At 32.7% G+C, this 16,984-nt stretch overlaps 2 protein-coding genes across 2 annotated transcripts; both read left to right on the forward strand.

Annotated features, from left to right (window-relative positions):
* Positions 1 to 1,300: 1,300 nt before the first annotated feature.
* LOC149888041 (uncharacterized) lies at positions 1,301 to 11,538 on the forward strand. Its single transcript, XM_090086957.1, has 4 exons — positions 1,301 to 2,017; positions 10,484 to 10,582; positions 10,969 to 11,134; positions 11,336 to 11,538. The coding sequence occupies exons 1-4, from the start codon at positions 1,712 to 1,714 to the stop codon at positions 11,536 to 11,538; spliced, it is 774 nt and encodes a 257-aa protein (XP_089943083.1). The 5' UTR covers positions 1,301 to 1,711.
* Positions 11,515 to 13,568, forward strand: LOC149888042 (uncharacterized). Its single transcript, XM_090086952.1, has 2 exons — positions 11,515 to 11,761; positions 11,985 to 13,568. Exons 1-2 carry the CDS (start codon positions 11,650 to 11,652, stop codon positions 12,743 to 12,745), a joined length of 873 nt encoding a protein of 290 aa, XP_089943078.1. The 5' UTR covers positions 11,515 to 11,649; the 3' UTR covers positions 12,746 to 13,568.
* The last annotated feature ends 3,416 nt before the right edge of the window (positions 13,569 to 16,984 follow it).

The raw sequence follows: 16,984 nt of genomic DNA on the forward strand, positions 1-16,984 counted from the left end.
ATATGTTCGACAGTGGTTTACTGCACCACTCAGTGCCTCGGCCCCGTTTAATGATTTAGATTTTCTAAAAAATATTGAGGAATATTGTGAAATGAATGAAAATATAGCGACCGCTGCAACCAAGGTAATGAAGCGGCATCTATGGTATTTAAGTGAAGAACTTATATCTTTGGCCTTTTTTAGTGATGATGTAGAGATTGAAGTTAAAAGAAAAATGATAACTGCCCTTCAGCGTCAATGCGTAGACAATAATAGGCCATCAAAGAAATTAGCAGATATTACAAATGTAATGAGTAAATCCCTTGAGGACTTTTAACGTGTAAATCACTTTCATTTTTTAATTTCTTAAATATTGACATTTCCTTTCTTGAAGAAGATCCTCTAAAGAAGTAGTGAAGTCTCTTAAAGTTGTTAATGATTGCGCCGAAAGAGGGGTGAAGTTAGTACAGGACTTTAATGCTGTCTTAACAAAAGATGAAGAGCAGCAAAAGTATGTGCTAAATTTAGTTGCAGAAAACAGGGCTGTCTTACCAGATGCAAAAAAATCAACATTGAGTGCTAAACAAACCAGGCGACAATGAACAGCTGTTGTTGTTTAATGTTGTTTAATGTTGTTTAATAAAAATTATTATGTGTAATAAGAGCTTTATTTTTATTTTTATTTTATTAAAATCGAACGGTAAATAACCAAAAATGTGTACAGAAAACGAAGGTCAATATTTTACTGAACTTTTGAAAATTCCAATTTTAGAGGGGTATAAAGATCGCCCCAGCGCGACCTCTAAATATTAACCGACTTGGCTGATTTTTTTGGTACAATGTTTTCTTTCATAAATGAACACATTTAGACCTTAGGAATAACAAAAAGTAAACAAAAGGTTTTTTTGGATCACCCTAATATATATATATATATATATATATATATATATATATATTTTAGAATAGGTCGATTTTTACCATTTTTTTCGAATATCAAATTGAGTAATGTTGCTGTTACTGTAACTAGGGTATAACAACTTCACCAAATTTCAGGAATACTAAATTAAAAATGGCTTGCGGATTTGTATATAAAGTTCTCAATTATGCCCTAAATTTGTAAGTTTCTAAAATATTTGGAATTTCAATCTTTGAAATTTTAAATTCCAAACCATTATCTCGTTTCAAAATATCTCATTTTGAATATATAATGCAACCAATAAAAATATTTGTTAAGTTACAGCAGCCAATCAAATTTATCACATCTGGTGATTGTTAAATGAATAAACAGATAAATATAAAATATTAAACAAAAACTTCAACAAGAATTACAAATATTATCAACAATAAAAAAATGCCGAAAATTATAGTTACACCTATAACACGAAAAACAAGTGGTAAGAAGTATGGTGATGGTCCATGTCAATTATTAATGACGGAGCCAAGTACTTACAGAAAGATTATTCAATACTACTACTATCTTATTCCTGTAAAGCCAACTGCAGATATCATAGAAGTTATTGAGCAAATGAGAAATAATTTAAAATCAACTTGGGCTGCAATGAATCTTAATCTACCTCTAATAACTGACAAATCTATTGCTAGAAAAGTAAAAGATCTTCTCATTCTTGAGAAAAACATTAATCGCAAACATGGTAGAGCAAGTACCAAGTGAAATCTTAATGCAAATTTGGATAAGCTTTTTGATATTTCTGCTTGTTCTTGCTCATTTGACATGACACCTTGCAGTGATAGAAAAGTATCATGCAATAAAGCAAATTGCTCAGAAGAACATATTATATGTATTTCCCCTCAAAACGCAAAAGTACCTCTTGAAGATAGAGTTTATCTTCGAGATCAGAGGCAGAAAACTGGTCCAAAAGGAGCTCATAAACTTTCTTCAGTTAATAAAGTGGCTTTCAAAAGAAACAAGAGGATTGATAATGATCGACAACAATTATCTAAAAGGGTGGTTGATAAAGCAGAATCTCTCATACAACAAGCAATGTCTGAAGAACCCAGCTGTTCAACTAAAACTGAGGTAAACTTATTGTAAATTTATTGATATATTTTACGTACACGTAAATTTTGTATGCTGAAATTTCTTTCAGGAAAAGCTGAATAGCAACCAATAAAGAAATTTCCTGGAGACTAAAATTTAATTAAACTTCCCAGGTTTACTATAGAATTAGTCAGAAATGAGTGTTCGTGAAATTTAGATTCAGCTCTTGCAAATGCTTTACTACATGACATTAAACATATTTTGAGAAAAGATGTTGATACCAATCACATCTTGATTGACAAGTGCAAATTAGATAGGGCTAAAGCACAAATAAAGATAGTTAGTGAAGGTAAAGATCTAGAAAAAAAAAAACAGTTAATTTGCCTTGGTGTGGATAGCAAACTTGATCAGACCACTCGAACTTCTTGCATAATAAACTCACCTAAAGGGGAATTCCCCAAAAAATCTATTGAACCTGAACATTTACACCTCACATTTACTTATGAAGATGGAAAATCTACTGGAACCTAATTGATTCATAGAACAACTCCTATTATTGGCGCAAGTGGTTTAGTACTTGCGAAAGAGACGCTCAGTGTTTTACAAGAATTTAACAGTGTTGAAAGTATTCAGGCAGTTCTTCTTGATAATACTGCTACCAATACTGGCCCAATAAGTGGTTTAGTGGTAAAACTTGAAGAGTTGTTAAAACGAAAACTGCACCTCATTGGGTGCGCGCTACATCAAAACGAACTTCCTTTAAAAGCTCTTTTTAAAAAACTAAATGGTGTAACAACTGGACCAGGAAGCTTTAGTGACCTTCTTGGCAAAAGATGAGCTGAAAATATTCAGGGTTCATATTTGAGTATTGCAAAGGAAAGTCTTTGATCACTACTAAGGTCTTTTAGTATATATATATATATATATATATATATATATATATATATATATATAATATAAAACGATATAAGGATCCATTGGACTTAAACTAAGGGCTATAGTGTCTGATGGAGCAAGCCAAAATAGAAAATTCATTAATGTTCACAAACTGGAAGACTGCAGCAATATAGTTGATGGAGTAGTTCACTAAACTTGTAACCAGTGTGCTCTAGGTAGCTACAAAACTTCTTGATATTTTGTATTATCTAATCCTCTCAAGTTATAAATGTACTAAAGTATTCAAGTAGATTATCTCAATTTCCTTTCATCATCCGCTCTATTTCTTAAAATATTATGAATGCCTCGCTATATAAAGTTAAGCTTAAAACTTGGTTCTATTACTGTTATCTTAAATAAGTAAAAGGAAGTTGATGTGACTGGTTAGGCGAGCCCAAAAGTTTTCGACGAATCCGACAGACTTTAAGAGAATTGAATTTCAATTGTTTAAAACAATAGATTTTAAAAATGCGCAACTAGCCTGGTTTGCAAAAAAACAGTAACGTTGCACGTCCATCTCCAACACTTCCACTATTAAAGACATCTTAAGCTGCTTATTCCAAAAGACATCTAGTTAAGATGTCTAAAGGTGGCTCATATAGAAAAAAAACTCATTTCTTTAGAAAAATTTGATTTTTTTTTTTAATATATCATTCAATGCAAAATTTATCATTCTTCTAGAAAATATATACATTTTACATAAAATACTTGCTACTATTAGTTTAATTTAACATTTTCATAGGTAAGTTTAATTTTCTATGATTAAGGTCTACCTTAAAATAAGAAAATTTTCAAAATTTCAAATTGTACTGTTTTACCCAATATCATATACGTAGAAAATGATGTTGATATTTGTTTTTCAAAAAAATATTTACAACTTATATGATTTTATCATTAGATATAGGTGGTATAACTTTTTTTTATAAAAATCGCATAAATTTTGCGATTTCAAAAAAAAAAAAAAATCAAAATCGGATCTTTAAAAAAATTTAAAAAATGAAGCCCACCTGAATTTGTTTTAATCATTGGTAAGCATCTAAAAGTAATCCAGGACATCCACATGTAGTTTTAAAGTTTAACCAAAAGTATAACTCGAAATATTTTCGAAAAGATTTAATAGAAGCATGCTTTTGCTGCTGGCAGATATATTTTGTATTTATATATTACCACACTTTGTTTTAAAAAAGCTATCCACTTTGTTACATCATGTTGGATAGCTTTTTTAAAACAAAGCTATCCAACATGATGTAACAGTGTGGAAAATTCGATTTGTTATTAGAATGTCACTAATAACAAATCGAATTTTCCACACTGTTACATCATGTTGGATAGCTTTGTTTTAAAAAGTCATAGATGAAATTGCTATGTGCCCTGAATGTCAATCGAGGAGTATTGAACTTTCTACAGATTTATCAAGAAAGAAAGGACTGTCTGTTTTATTAGAGTTTACATGTACAGCCTCAGCATGGCCGTATTAAGGCGGGGGCGAATGGGGCTGCAGCCCCAGGCCCTTATAAAAAAAATAGGCCCTAAGGCCCGTGACTTTTTTTTTTACTTTTTTTTTTTTTTTTTTTTTAGGAAACCAGATAAATATTCCTATGTTTCTCAGTTTTTTTAAATCAATTTATTGGGAGCTGCGGAGGCGTTGTGAATAAATAAATGAATAGAGATATACTATATCTCTATCTTCGTATATTTTGCGGAATTTTGGTATTCGCAAATATTTTTTAAATTATCTTTCCGCATAAAGATGTTTTGAGAACATTCAAGTTATTTATGTTTCCATCTATGTCCGCACAACTATCAGTTTTTAAAAAACACGCTAAAAAAATTAACTTCGTGACATAAATTTTTTAATTAAATAGGTTTTATAAGAGAATGCTTTTAAAACATTTGTTGATGTAAAAACCTTTTAAAGGAAAAACAATTATATTAGTGAATGATTTTAAAGCACTCTCTTTTTTTTTTTTTACTTTTTTTTTTTTTTTTTTTTAGGAAACCAGATAAATATTCCTATGTTTCTCAGTTTTTTTAAATCAATTTATTGGGAGCTGCGGAGGCGTTGTGAATAAATAAATGAATAGAGATATACTATATCTCTATCTTCGTATATTTTGCGGAATTTTGGTATTCGCAAATATTTTTTAAATTATCTTTCCGCATAAAGATGTTTTGAGAACATTCAAGTTATTTATGTTTCCATCTATGTCCGCACAACTATTAGTTTTTTAAATACACGCTAAAAAATTAACTTCGTGATATAAGTTTTCTAATCAAATAGGTTTTATAAGAGAGTGCTTTAAAATCATTCACTAATATAATTGTTTTTCCTTTAAAAGGTTTTTACATCAACAAATGTTTTAAAAGCATTCTCTTATAAAACCTATTTAATTAAAAAATTTATGTCACGAAGTTAATTTTTTTAGCGTGTTTTTTAAAAACTGATAGTTGTGCGGACATAGATGGAAACATAAATAAACTTGAATGTTCTCAAACATTAAAACATCAAAAAAAAAATTATTTTATTTTATTTTATGATCACTTCCGTTACCGCAGAAAATTACAGCATTGCTCATTCGTTTACAAAATTAAAATAAAAAATGAAAAGGAGCGGCCTGAGCGGTTGGGACAAAATGCAAAAAAAGAAGAAGAATGAGATTCAATTAAATGAATTATTGAACAAAAATAAAAAAATGACTGAGTTTTGTAATACTGCAAGTAGTGTCTCGGTATCAGCTAAAGCGAGAGCGAGTTCAAATTCACTAACTATGTCAATAATGTCAGCACCAGTTCCAGGTAGTGCTAATAGTGTCCCTGCAGACTCAGCTACAGCAAGTTCAAGCGTCTCAACTATCTCAGCAGTGTTACCCCTGGCTCTGACGACCCACACTGTCAACACCGATGTGGCTGAGTGGATTATAACCGACGACCTGCGTGAGTATTTCAGCAAAAGTGCAGATGGGTTTTTATCATGCCAACATATGGATAGCGATTTTAAATTATCTACTAAAGTACTGCCTGGTGACACTTTTAAGTTTAAACGACAGTGTACAAAGTCCCTTTTTTTCCGGGAAAAAGTGAATGGTGAGAAAATTAAGAGAGACTGGATTTGCTATTCCCCATCAACTGGTAAGGTTTTCTGCGCCCATTGTAAATTATTTAATTCAAAATGTGGAATTGGAGCATCTGCTTTGATGTCATCAGGATATGATGATTGGAAACACGCTGCAAGAGACTTAGCTCGCCATGAAACAAGTGAAACCCACATTCAATCAATTGAAATCCTTTTAACACGTAGGAAAGCTGGAGAGCACATTAGTAAGAGGCTCACAGAGCAATTTGAATCAGAGAAAAAGTACTGGAATGAAATACTGTTGCGTATTCTTACCGTAATCAAAATGTTAGCATCGCGTGGGTTGTCATTCCGTGGCAGTAACGAAATTGTGGGTTCTGTCCACAATGGCAATTATTAAGGTTGCTTAGAGCTAGTGGCTGAGTTTGACCCATTGCTTGCAGAACATATTCAGAAAAGAGCGAACAAAGGCCGAGTTCATGTGTCATATCTGTCATCAACTATATGTGATGAATTTATTCATGTGTTAAGTCGTGACGTTTTGGACCACATTTTAACTGAGATTAAAGAAGCAAAATACTTTGCAGCTAGTGTTGACTCAACACCAGATATTTCACATTTAGATCAGCTTACCATTATATTCCGTTACATGACTTCTAAAGGAACAGTTGAACGTTTTGTGACATTTATCCCTATAGAAGAGCACACTTGGGAAGGATTAGCAACAAAGTTACTTGATTTTATGGAAAATACTGGCATTTCAATTAAAGACTGCCGAGGTCAATCCTACGATAATGCTGCCAACATGAGTGGCCGTTTCAATGGCATGCAAGCAAAAATAAAAGAACATAATAACTTAGCTGAATACATACCATGTTGTGCTCATTCGCTTAACCTTGTTGGTCAATGTGCTGTAGGATGTTGTTCTGAGGCTGTAACGTTTTTTGACTTTGTAAATAAGCTGTTTGTATTTTTTTCTGCCTCCACCTCTCGTTGGAATCGTTTGATGGCAGTTTTAAAGCCACTTAATATGCCTGCCTTAAAAAGGTTATCTGATACCAGATGGTCAGCACATTATGATGCTGTACACTCCCTCCAGGTTGGCTATACGCAAGTGAAGTCTACACTGGATATCATGTGTCAAGATATGTCCCAAAAGCCAGAAACACGACTTGAAGCCGCAGGATTGAAAGATATAATGAGTCATCATGAAACAGGTATCCTAGTTCAATTGTGGTCAAAAATTCTGAATAGGTTCAATTTCACTAGCAATTACTTACAAGGGGCAGACATGGATCTCAACACCGCTACGGAACTGCTTCGTTCTTTGGGTGATTTTGTTCATTCTCTTCGGAGCCAGTTCACAGCATTTGAAAAGGAAGGAAAGGATCTGGGTACCGATTCGTACAAAGGTGAATCAAGGCGAAAGCGCAAGAGGAACCAAGGATGGGATTATGGTGACTCAGAAGATCTAGAGTTATCCCCTTCTGATAAGTTTAAAGTTCAGTGTTTTTTGCCTATAGTTGATCAATTGTTAGTTGCTCTTAAACAGAGGGCTAATGCATATGATACAGTCAGCAAAAGGTTTGGTTTTCTTAAAAATCTACAATCTTTGTCCAATGATGGTATGAGAGATCATGTTTCATTTGTATGTGAAACATATTTTGAAGATGTTGAACCTAACTGTTATGGTGAATTTATTCACTTCACTTCTCTGTTTGCCAAATTGTCACCGCCCAATGAAACTGATTGTGTTGAACTGCAAATGTACACCTTTCTAGTTAAGAATAGTTTGACCGATACCTTTGTGAATGTCTACACTGTGTTGAGAATTTATTTGTCTCTTATGGTAACAAACTGTACTGGAGAAAGATCTTTTTCAGTCCTTAAAAGAGTTAAGAATGAACTTAGATCAACAATGGGACAACCTCGCTTAAATGATTTGGCTTTATTATGCATTGAAAGTGACATAGTTAGATCAAGAGATTTCACAGTAGTGATCAAGAAGTTTGCTTCAAAAAAGGCCAGAAAAGTCAATATATAAAAAACTATTTTAAAGTTAATTGATTAACTAAATAGTACATAAATTATGCTACAATTTATATTTATTGTTTTTTTTTATACTACCTTACCGCCACATTAGGCCCTCCTATACTTACAGCCCCAGGCCTAAAAATGTCCTAATCCGGCCCTGAGCCTCAGTCTGCTCATGGAGTAAAAGGGTTTACACTAGCCAAGAAATTGATGATGAATCTCGTGGGCAATATCAATCGGATGTAAATATGAGATCCATTATTGCTATGAGGGAAATAGGAAAGGGGTATGCTGCTTTAACAACCTTTTGTGGTTTTATGAATTAACCTCTACCAACGCATAAAAAAACATTTCATGATATTCAAAGGAATATATTAGTGGCTCACAGGCAAGTTGCTCTAAACTTTATGAATAAAGCAGCTGTTGAGATTAAGCAAGGTTTTGGTGAGAACAAGACAGATATTACAGTTTCATGTGATGGCACCTGGCAAAAGCGAGGATTCTCTTCTTTAAATGGTGTTGTAACTATAATTTCAAGCGATACTGGAAAATGCATTGACTACCGCATTAAATCTAAAGTATGCCATCAATATGATAAATGGGAAACAAAAAAAGGCACTGACGAATATGATGAGTTTCTTAGTACACATGAATGTAGCATTAATCATAAGGGCTCATCAAGCGCAATGGAGGCAGCTGTTATTGTTGAATGTTTTAAATCATCAGAGTCAGACAGATATTTACGTTATGCTTATTATATTGGTGACGGTGACTCAAAATCTTATCTAGAAGTTGCTAAATGTAACCCATACAAAAATCTTATTGTCCAAAAGTTAGAATGTGTTGGACACATACAAAAAAGAGTTGGTAGCAGACTTCGTAAATTTAAAGCCACTTATAAACTAAAATTATCTGATGGGAAACCACTTGATGGAAAAAATCGTCTTACCGAAAAAGTAATTAATAAACTTCAAAATTATTTTGGAATTGCAGTACGTCAAATTAGTGGTGGAACAGTTTACAAGTTAAAAAAAGCAATTGGTGCAGTACTTCACCATTGCTCAGATGCACTTACATTAGATAGTCGCCACCAAATGTGTCCAAGAACCCCTGAAAGTAGGTGTAAATACCAGTCTGATAAAATAAATGGTACATCCCTGTATAAAGAAAAACCAGGACAACCCATTGTTGTAAGAGACATAACAAAACCCATTTTTCTTAGTTTAACACCCCTGAATAATTTTTGGATATTGGACTTTGAGCTGACCCGAGAGCGCCACCTATCTAGGGTGAAAGTAGACATAGTCCCACACCCAGGAATGTCAATTTTGAAATCAAGTAATGACGTCCGCGGAAATAAATTGGATTTGAAGTCAAAAATCATACTAAAAAAGGACTAGCAGGTGTAACATACAAAAATGCCTATAAATTTTTTTTGGTAGTTTAGATATTACCCAAAATGGGCATGTATACTACCCATATCTGTGCCAAAATGTGTATAAAATTTCAGGCCAAAATGTTGCTTACTTTTGAAATTATGGCAATTCCAGTTTTCAAAAACCTCACTTTTTGCCAATGTCACCATGTAAAGTTACCATCCATTGAGCCACTATCTAAGTTATCCAACAGGCAACACTACACTTTAGCCCTACAGGTTGTGGGCAACAACTTTTGTAACAAAAAGTTTTTTCTAAGACTTAGTGGTAGAGAACTATGTCAAGAAAACTTATCAAGTCAAGGGATTTTCCTTTGTTAATATAACTCTTAAATCATAATAAAAAAATGAGTATAGCACCATAGTTGTCCATTTTTTCAAAAAAGTGCATAAAATAAAAGTTGTAGGGCTTAAAAAACTAGAGGGAGTCATTTTTATACAGTTTCCATTAATTTTGTGTTCCACTTGGAGAAATTTTGACAACCTGTGATGTATTTCTAGTTTGGTAAACAAATCTCACTGTCTTACAAATATATGATTGATTTTTCTAGTCAGCTTGAAAAAAAAGTTAAATTCGGATCTGCTTAGGAATTTAGGACAGTTATTTAAGTTCAGTAATCTTATTAAGTAAAATTTCAATCAACTATTGAAATGACTAATGTTATAAAATTTATCTCCATTGTTTTAAATTGCCAACGGCATTTTCAAGATTTACCTACCTACGATTTTTAACAGAACTTCATGAAAGTAAAAAAGTATTTAAAATGGCTTTAACATCTATTTTAATTCTATAAAAAAAATTTTAGGCATTATGAAAATTTTGCAAAACCATGAAAATTGAAAAATTGACTTGTGTTCTTAACAAGTTGATCTCTGTTTACACTTTTGTTTTCCTTGAAAATTTTCACATTAGTCTCAAAGAACTTATTAAGTAATAAGGTAAGAAACATTTGAAATTTAACATTAAAATGAACAGTGATACTTTCATATTTTTTAGTCAATTTTGTAATGTTGTTTTATATTGAAGGTGACTCCAAGTTGTTGTTCACTAAGACTTGCATTGTTTTGCCGTAAATTCAGTTGTCAAAGTATATCGCTTAAATCACCGGCAATTTTCAAGATAAAGGTATGAAATTTTGACAGCAGTTTACGGGATAATAAAGAAACATTTTATTTTATAAATTTTTTTGTAGGACTTAGTTTTGGTCCAGTTTTATTACTTCCAATCTTATTGCTCTGTTAAGCACTTAAGTTTAACCCAAATTTGTACACTTCACAATTACTTTAAGTACATTAGTTATCCATATAAATCAAAGATTAGTATATTTAATTGTTTGCATTGTATACTATAAGTAAGTGAAAAAAAACTTTTTCATCAAATAAAAATCCCTTAGGGGCTAACAGAATGTTTAAAAGTTGCACTAAAATATTTATAATTATGCAAAGATTGATAGATTAGGTATTTCCTTGAAACTTTCTTTTATGTAAAATTAAAAAAAATATTTCTCTCAGCCAATCAAAATGCCGAACAACGCCAAAACTCATGAGGAAAATCAGAAAATTGTTTGCCTGATTTGTCTTAAAAAGTGCTCAAGACAACTGACAGCATTTATGTGGGAGCAAATCAGCAAAATCTATGGAGTCAGTTTTGATAAAGCTGATTCTCACATTCCTCAAGGTAATGTAGGGTTGATTTTAATTGTATGTATATAGGGAAATCAGTTTTATTGTGGTATTGCAATGAAATTAAAAAGCTTGCTTGCTTTTAATTGATTTATTTAAACTGCCTGTTCTCATAAAAACCACAGCTTTACTAGCAAAACCATTGAGGTACAGCAATATATGTCTGACTTATGAAAATCACTTTTTATGCTTAAAGGTATTTGTGAAGCCTGTAGAGCAATGATGAGGCGTAAAGGTGAAGGGCAAGATATCACTCTTCCCCCTCTGTTTGACTTCACAACTATTTCTGTCAGAACAGAAACACGAGGTCATGTCTGTGATTGCCTCTTGTGTAAAATTGGACAATTACAAATGAATGAAAAGCATCCACTCGATGAGACAAAAGCTGAAGAAAATTAACACTCCTTTGAGATGCAATGATTGCCTTAGTCCAATTGGTAAAGGTTTAGCACACACCTGCACCAGTTTACCTTTAGAGAGAACCTTAAGGGTTTGGCAGCCCGAGATGCAATGGCTGCCGAACAGATTGCTGCCACTGTAATCACAAACAAGGAAGCCTTACCCCATGGGACTGTTCGTCTTTCTAAGGCTTCTGGAGGTCATGCATTTCCCATTACGCCAGGTAATTAAAAATTTATTACTATATATAGTACAGAGCTCACAACAAGTTATTATTGTTCAAAATTCACCATAATTGATTGTTTTTTTACTTGCAAATATCATCAGAATTTTAGTTTTTGAAGGAACTAAATAGAGGCTTTAGTTTTCAGCATCAAAAACTGTATTTAGAAGTAAGTTATCTAAAATGTTCTAATCTTTTAAAAAAAAAGAAATTCCATTTTAAGGCTCAAGTGGAGCTTCCTCAAAACCTGCTTCTTCGTTTTTGACTACTCAAGACCTTGTGAATGTTCAACTGAATACTGGATTGCCCAATGTTGGCATCAAGAGATTGGTCAGTACAGTTAACCAAGCATCAGTTGGAAAACTAGTTGAGCCTAACTTTGCATCAAAGTTCCTAGCTGTTGGACAACAGCTCAGTGAGTTCTTCACACACACACAAATCAAGGGGTCAAGCACTAAAGGGGACTCTAGAGATTTTACAGTTGCTCACTGTAAGAGCTTGTCGGATCTTCTCAACAGAGTTCTTACCTCTCGGAATATTTCTTCTGAGCCCCTGGTCAAGCTTGGCATTGATGGAGGCAAGGGGTTTATGAAATTTTGTCTTACGATTGTTGAGAAGAGCTCTGCAGTAAATAAGGAATCTAGAAGTTTACCTGCTAAAAGATCCTTGACGCAGCGAGTTGCCAAAGACACTGGAGTGAAACGTCAGGTGCTACTAGCTGTTGTTGAAGAGTTTCCAGAAACATATGAAAGTGTTCACCAAGTATGGGCACTTGTTGGTTGCGATGCTGTGAATCTTTTCATCGCATGCGATCTGAAATTGGCCAACATTCTCTGTGGCCTACAGGCTCACAGCCCTGTGCCTGGTGTGACATTGATGCAAACAACCTTGAAAATGCAGGAACATTTCGAACTTTGGGCTCCCTTAGGAAAAGTTTCGAATCTTTCAGGCGGTCTGATGGAGTGCATGCCAAAGCTAAATTGACTGGCAATGTCATCCATTAGCCGATCATCAATGGACCAAATGACAAACTCATCTTGGACATCATTCCTCCCCCTGAGTTGCACCTTCTTCTAGGTGTTGTCAACCTCCTTTACAAAATGCTTAAAGGTGTGTGGCCTGAAGCTGAGGCATGGCCATCTTCCCTCAACATTGCTCAGAGTCCTTACCATGGTGGGTAGTTTGAAGGAAATGAGTGCCGAAAATTGCTAAAAAATGTGGACCGTCTTCAACAACTAGCAGAAGCTAACTCAACATTCCAAGTTCTTGGCGTTGTGGATACACTTCGGAAGTTTGACAGCGTTGTTCGAGCTTGTTTTGGATCAGAACTGAGTTTCGATTATTTTGAAAAGATCCAACAATTCAAGACATCCTTCCTTGCACTTCCAAACTGCCATATAACTCCAAAGTTACATGTTGTGTTTCACCACATCAGTGACTTTATTGATCGCCAAAACTCCTCCCTTAGTCGCTTCAGTGAACAAGCCGTCGAAGCAGCCCATCAAGATTTCGGCCAACATTGGCAGCGCTTCAAGCGATCCACCACCCACCCTGATTACCCGGAAAAACTGACAAACTGCCTTGTTGATTACAACAGTAAACATCTTTAAACAAAATTTTTGAATCAATTAAGAATCATTTTTGGTTTGATGGTCTTCATGAATTGTAGAAATTTTTCATCAATCATTTTTTTTTGCAGAAACCATATTTTGTTCTCTTAGTATTTTGAAACCATATTTTGTTCTCTTAGTATTAAAGAAATAAACTATTTGGAAAGTTTTCAATATAACTTTATAAGCCCAGAATCTTTTTTTTTTCAAGCTGACTAGAAAAATCAATCATATATTTGTAAGACAGTAAGATTTGAGTTTAAGAGTTATATTAACAAAGATTTAAGAGTTATATTAACAAAGGAAAATCCCTTAACTTGATAAGTTTTCTTGACATAGTTCTCTACCACTAAGTCTTAGAAAAAACTTTTTGTTACAAAAGTTGTTGCCCACAACCTGTAGGGCTAAAGTGTAGTGTTGCCTGTTGGATAACTTAGATAGTGGCTCAATGGATGGTAACTTTACATGGTGACATTGGCAAAAAGTGAGGTTTTTGAAAACTGGAATTGCCATAATTTCAAAAGTAAGCAATATTTTGGCCTGAAATTTTATACACATTTTGGCACAGATATGGGTAGTATACATGCCCATTTTGGGTAATATCTAAACTACTAAAAAAAATTTATAGGCATTTTTGTATGTTACACCTGCTAGTCCTTTTTTTAGTATGATTTTTGACCCAATTTATTTCCGCGGACGTCATTACTTGATTTCAAAATTGACATTCCTGGGTGTGGGACTATGTCTACTTTCACCCTAGATAGGTGGCGCTCTCGGGTCAGCTCAAAGTCCAATATCCAAAATTATTCAGGGGTGTTAAGTGATGATGATTTACTAAGTAAGTGTTTGCATGGGCAAACACAAAACAACATTGAATCGTTAAATGGAATTATTTGGAAAAGATGTCCGAAGGATATTTTTGTTGCTAGAGACACATTAGAAATCGGTGTCTCATCTGCAATCATAAATTTTAATGAGGGAATAAATGGAGTTTTAAATGCATTTGCTATGCTAAATATTTATAATGGAAAATTTACGCAAGAGTTTTGCACAAATAAAGATTTTGTAAGAGTCGCTAATATGAATCTTAAGTCTACTCCGAAAGTCAAGCCTTAACGGAAAGAAAAAAGAGCTCAGCGTAAAGGATTTGCAGATACCAATGAAGAAATGGAAGGAATAGTATATGAGACTGGTCTTTTTTAAATTATTTTTTTCTACGTTATTATTCAATTTTTTCTACATTATTATATATAGCCTTTTACTAATTTAATATTTACTAATTTATTGCTTTATGTATATTTATTCTTTTCTTGTTTTTAAAGTGGTTTTTAAACTTTGAAGTCTTAAAAAAACATTTCTAAAGCCAATAATGATTTGAAATAGTTTGTTTTTCAAAAATAATGCTTTGTTAATGCAATTTGTGAGTTTTTGGCTTAAATTAGACTAAAAGAGTTGGACTTTATTTTTCTTTTCTGTTTTTCTCAAAATAAGGTTTTTTGAAACGGTGCGATAAATAACTTTTCTTAATTAAATGCTATGGACCTGAAATTTGGTACATTGATTCTCTTATATATAATCTATTAGCTGAATTAAAAAAAGTTATTTTAACTTTTTTGGTTCTTTAGTTAATTGGAATCAAAATCTGTATTTTGGGTCAAAATTTTGCTGCCATTTTGAATTATCATTTAAACAAAAACTTTTTAATAATATTTTTTCCTTAATTCAGCCAATTCAACTTCTTTATTAGATGATGTACAAAAAAATCCAGAACTGTATCTTTAATCGTTCTTGAGTTATTTATCGCAGCGTAAATGCCCTTTTTTTGGTCCCGCGGACCAAAAAACAGTGTTCCAAAACCAAATTGGAAAACTTAAATTTAAATTCCTTAGTTTTGTAAGGTTTTTTATATTGCAGCCAAAAATTGGGTTTTTTTTATTCAAAATTCTAGGATTTAGGTTTAAAGGTAGACTACCACCTTAAAATTTTTAAATAATATTAAAAAAAATTTTTTTTTTTCAATTATGTATTTTTATTTTAAAATATGAAATAAATATCTAAATAAAGTCTGTATATTGTACAATATATTCAACTAAATAAAACGGCTTTTGATTTGTCATGTATTGTAAAGTGTGCTGTACAGCTTGATTCAAGTTTTAGTAGCTATTGATATCTCAAAACATTTTACTTGTATTTTTTATCAGATTATTGATAATGTCCAGTAAACAGAATTTTTGAAGAAAGAAAAAATCTAAGTTTAAAGGAAATCGGTAAACCTAGTGAAGCAAGGTGACAGAAACTTTAAAATCTTCTTCACTTCGTTATCAAAAAATATCGAAAACTTCGAATGAGACTTCTAAAAAAGAAGATGATAATTTTTTTTTGTTCGTAAATTGTAAAATTCTTAAAGATCTAGTAGTTTAACATGCTCTGATAATGCAAACAGCAAAGATATTGCTGAAGCTTATGTTTCTGGTGGTTTTTAAGTTGATTTAATTGTTTCAAGTATTTTTTTTTTGTTATTTCTGTCTTTGTTTTTCGTTTTCACAAGCTTTTCGTTTTTCCTTTTTTTTGCAACTTTAAACTGGATATCTCATGATTCAGAAAAGCTTTTTGGCTGAAATTTTCAGTACATGTTTCTTGATCATAAAGATTTCAGATGTACTAAAATAATTAACTAAGAATTATTTTATAACTTTTAGAACCCCAAACACCTGTTTTTTTAATGCATAGTTTGTTTTGTTTTTTTTTATTATTGTGTCCAGTTTGAGATTTTTTAAATATTTTTCTTTTGTTTTAGTAGAAATGAATGATAATAATATAAAGAAGCTATAAACAAAAAATTATTGAGTTTTGAAAAAAAATTGATCAAGAAACAGTGATTTTAACACTGATTTTGATAAAATTTGTCTTAAATATAATTTACTTAAAGTTTTTTTTTATCAAATTTTTAGTTTTCTATATTATCAAAAGCAAACTAAAATATATATGAACCACTGGAATTTTTTTTCATATGAGCCACCTTAAGGACGTCTTAAACTGGTTATTCTGAAAGACGTCTTATTAAGATGTCTTCAGGATGTCTTAAACTTGTCGGTCCGACAGACTTCTTGTTAAGATGTTTTACGGATGTCTGAAACTGGTTATTCCGAAAGACATCTTATGAAGATGTGTTAAAGACATCTTAAGCTGTTTGTTCCGACAGACGTCTTGTTCACATGTCTTGCGGATGTCTTAAACTGCTTGTTCCGACAGACGTCTTATTCAGATGTCTTACGGACGTCTTAAACTGGTTATTCTGAAAAACGTCTTGTTAAAATGTCTTACGGAGGTCTTAAACTAGTTGTCGGAAGACGTCTTAATGAGGTGTGGAAAAGCCGTCATAAACACGTCGTTAACTAGTTGGAGACGTCTAGACGAGTTAAATATAAGTTACATACGTCTTAAAGTCGTCTCATGTTGGGTGGGAAAATACAGCTAGACCGTCGTCTCGATATAACTATGCTATAATGTGGTGATAGTTGGAATAGTAGGGAAATACCAACAAGTATCACAAACTTCTGCGCTGTTGCAAGCATGTTGACATCAAGCAAGCTGCTTTTTTTTTTTAACCGAT

This window comes from Hydra viridissima, unplaced genomic scaffold, assembly GCF_058129835.1.
Source record: "Hydra viridissima isolate aposymbiotic clone 2 unplaced genomic scaffold, HvirCarnegie_v1 scaffold_5, whole genome shotgun sequence".
Lineage (NCBI taxonomy): Eukaryota > Metazoa > Cnidaria > Hydrozoa > Anthoathecata > Hydridae > Hydra > Hydra viridissima.

Bases quoted from the DNA above. Each gene is read 5' to 3' on its own strand.
- LOC149888042 (XM_090086952.1), top strand. From the start codon at position 11,650: ATGGCTGCCGAACAGATTGCTGCCACTGTAATCACAAACAAGGAAGCC. The intron at 11,762-11,984 runs GTAATTAAAAAT...TTCCATTTTAAG, and splicing joins TGCATTTCCCATTACGCCAG to GCTCAAGTGGAGCTTCCTCA.
- LOC149888041 (XM_090086957.1), top strand. From the start codon at position 1,712: ATGACACCTTGCAGTGATAGAAAAGTATCATGCAATAAAGCAAATTGC. The intron at 10,583-10,968 runs GTATGAAATTTT...TATTTCTCTCAG, and splicing joins CGGCAATTTTCAAGATAAAG to CCAATCAAAATGCCGAACAA. The intron at 11,135-11,335 runs GTAATGTAGGGT...TTATGCTTAAAG, and splicing joins TGATTCTCACATTCCTCAAG to GTATTTGTGAAGCCTGTAGA.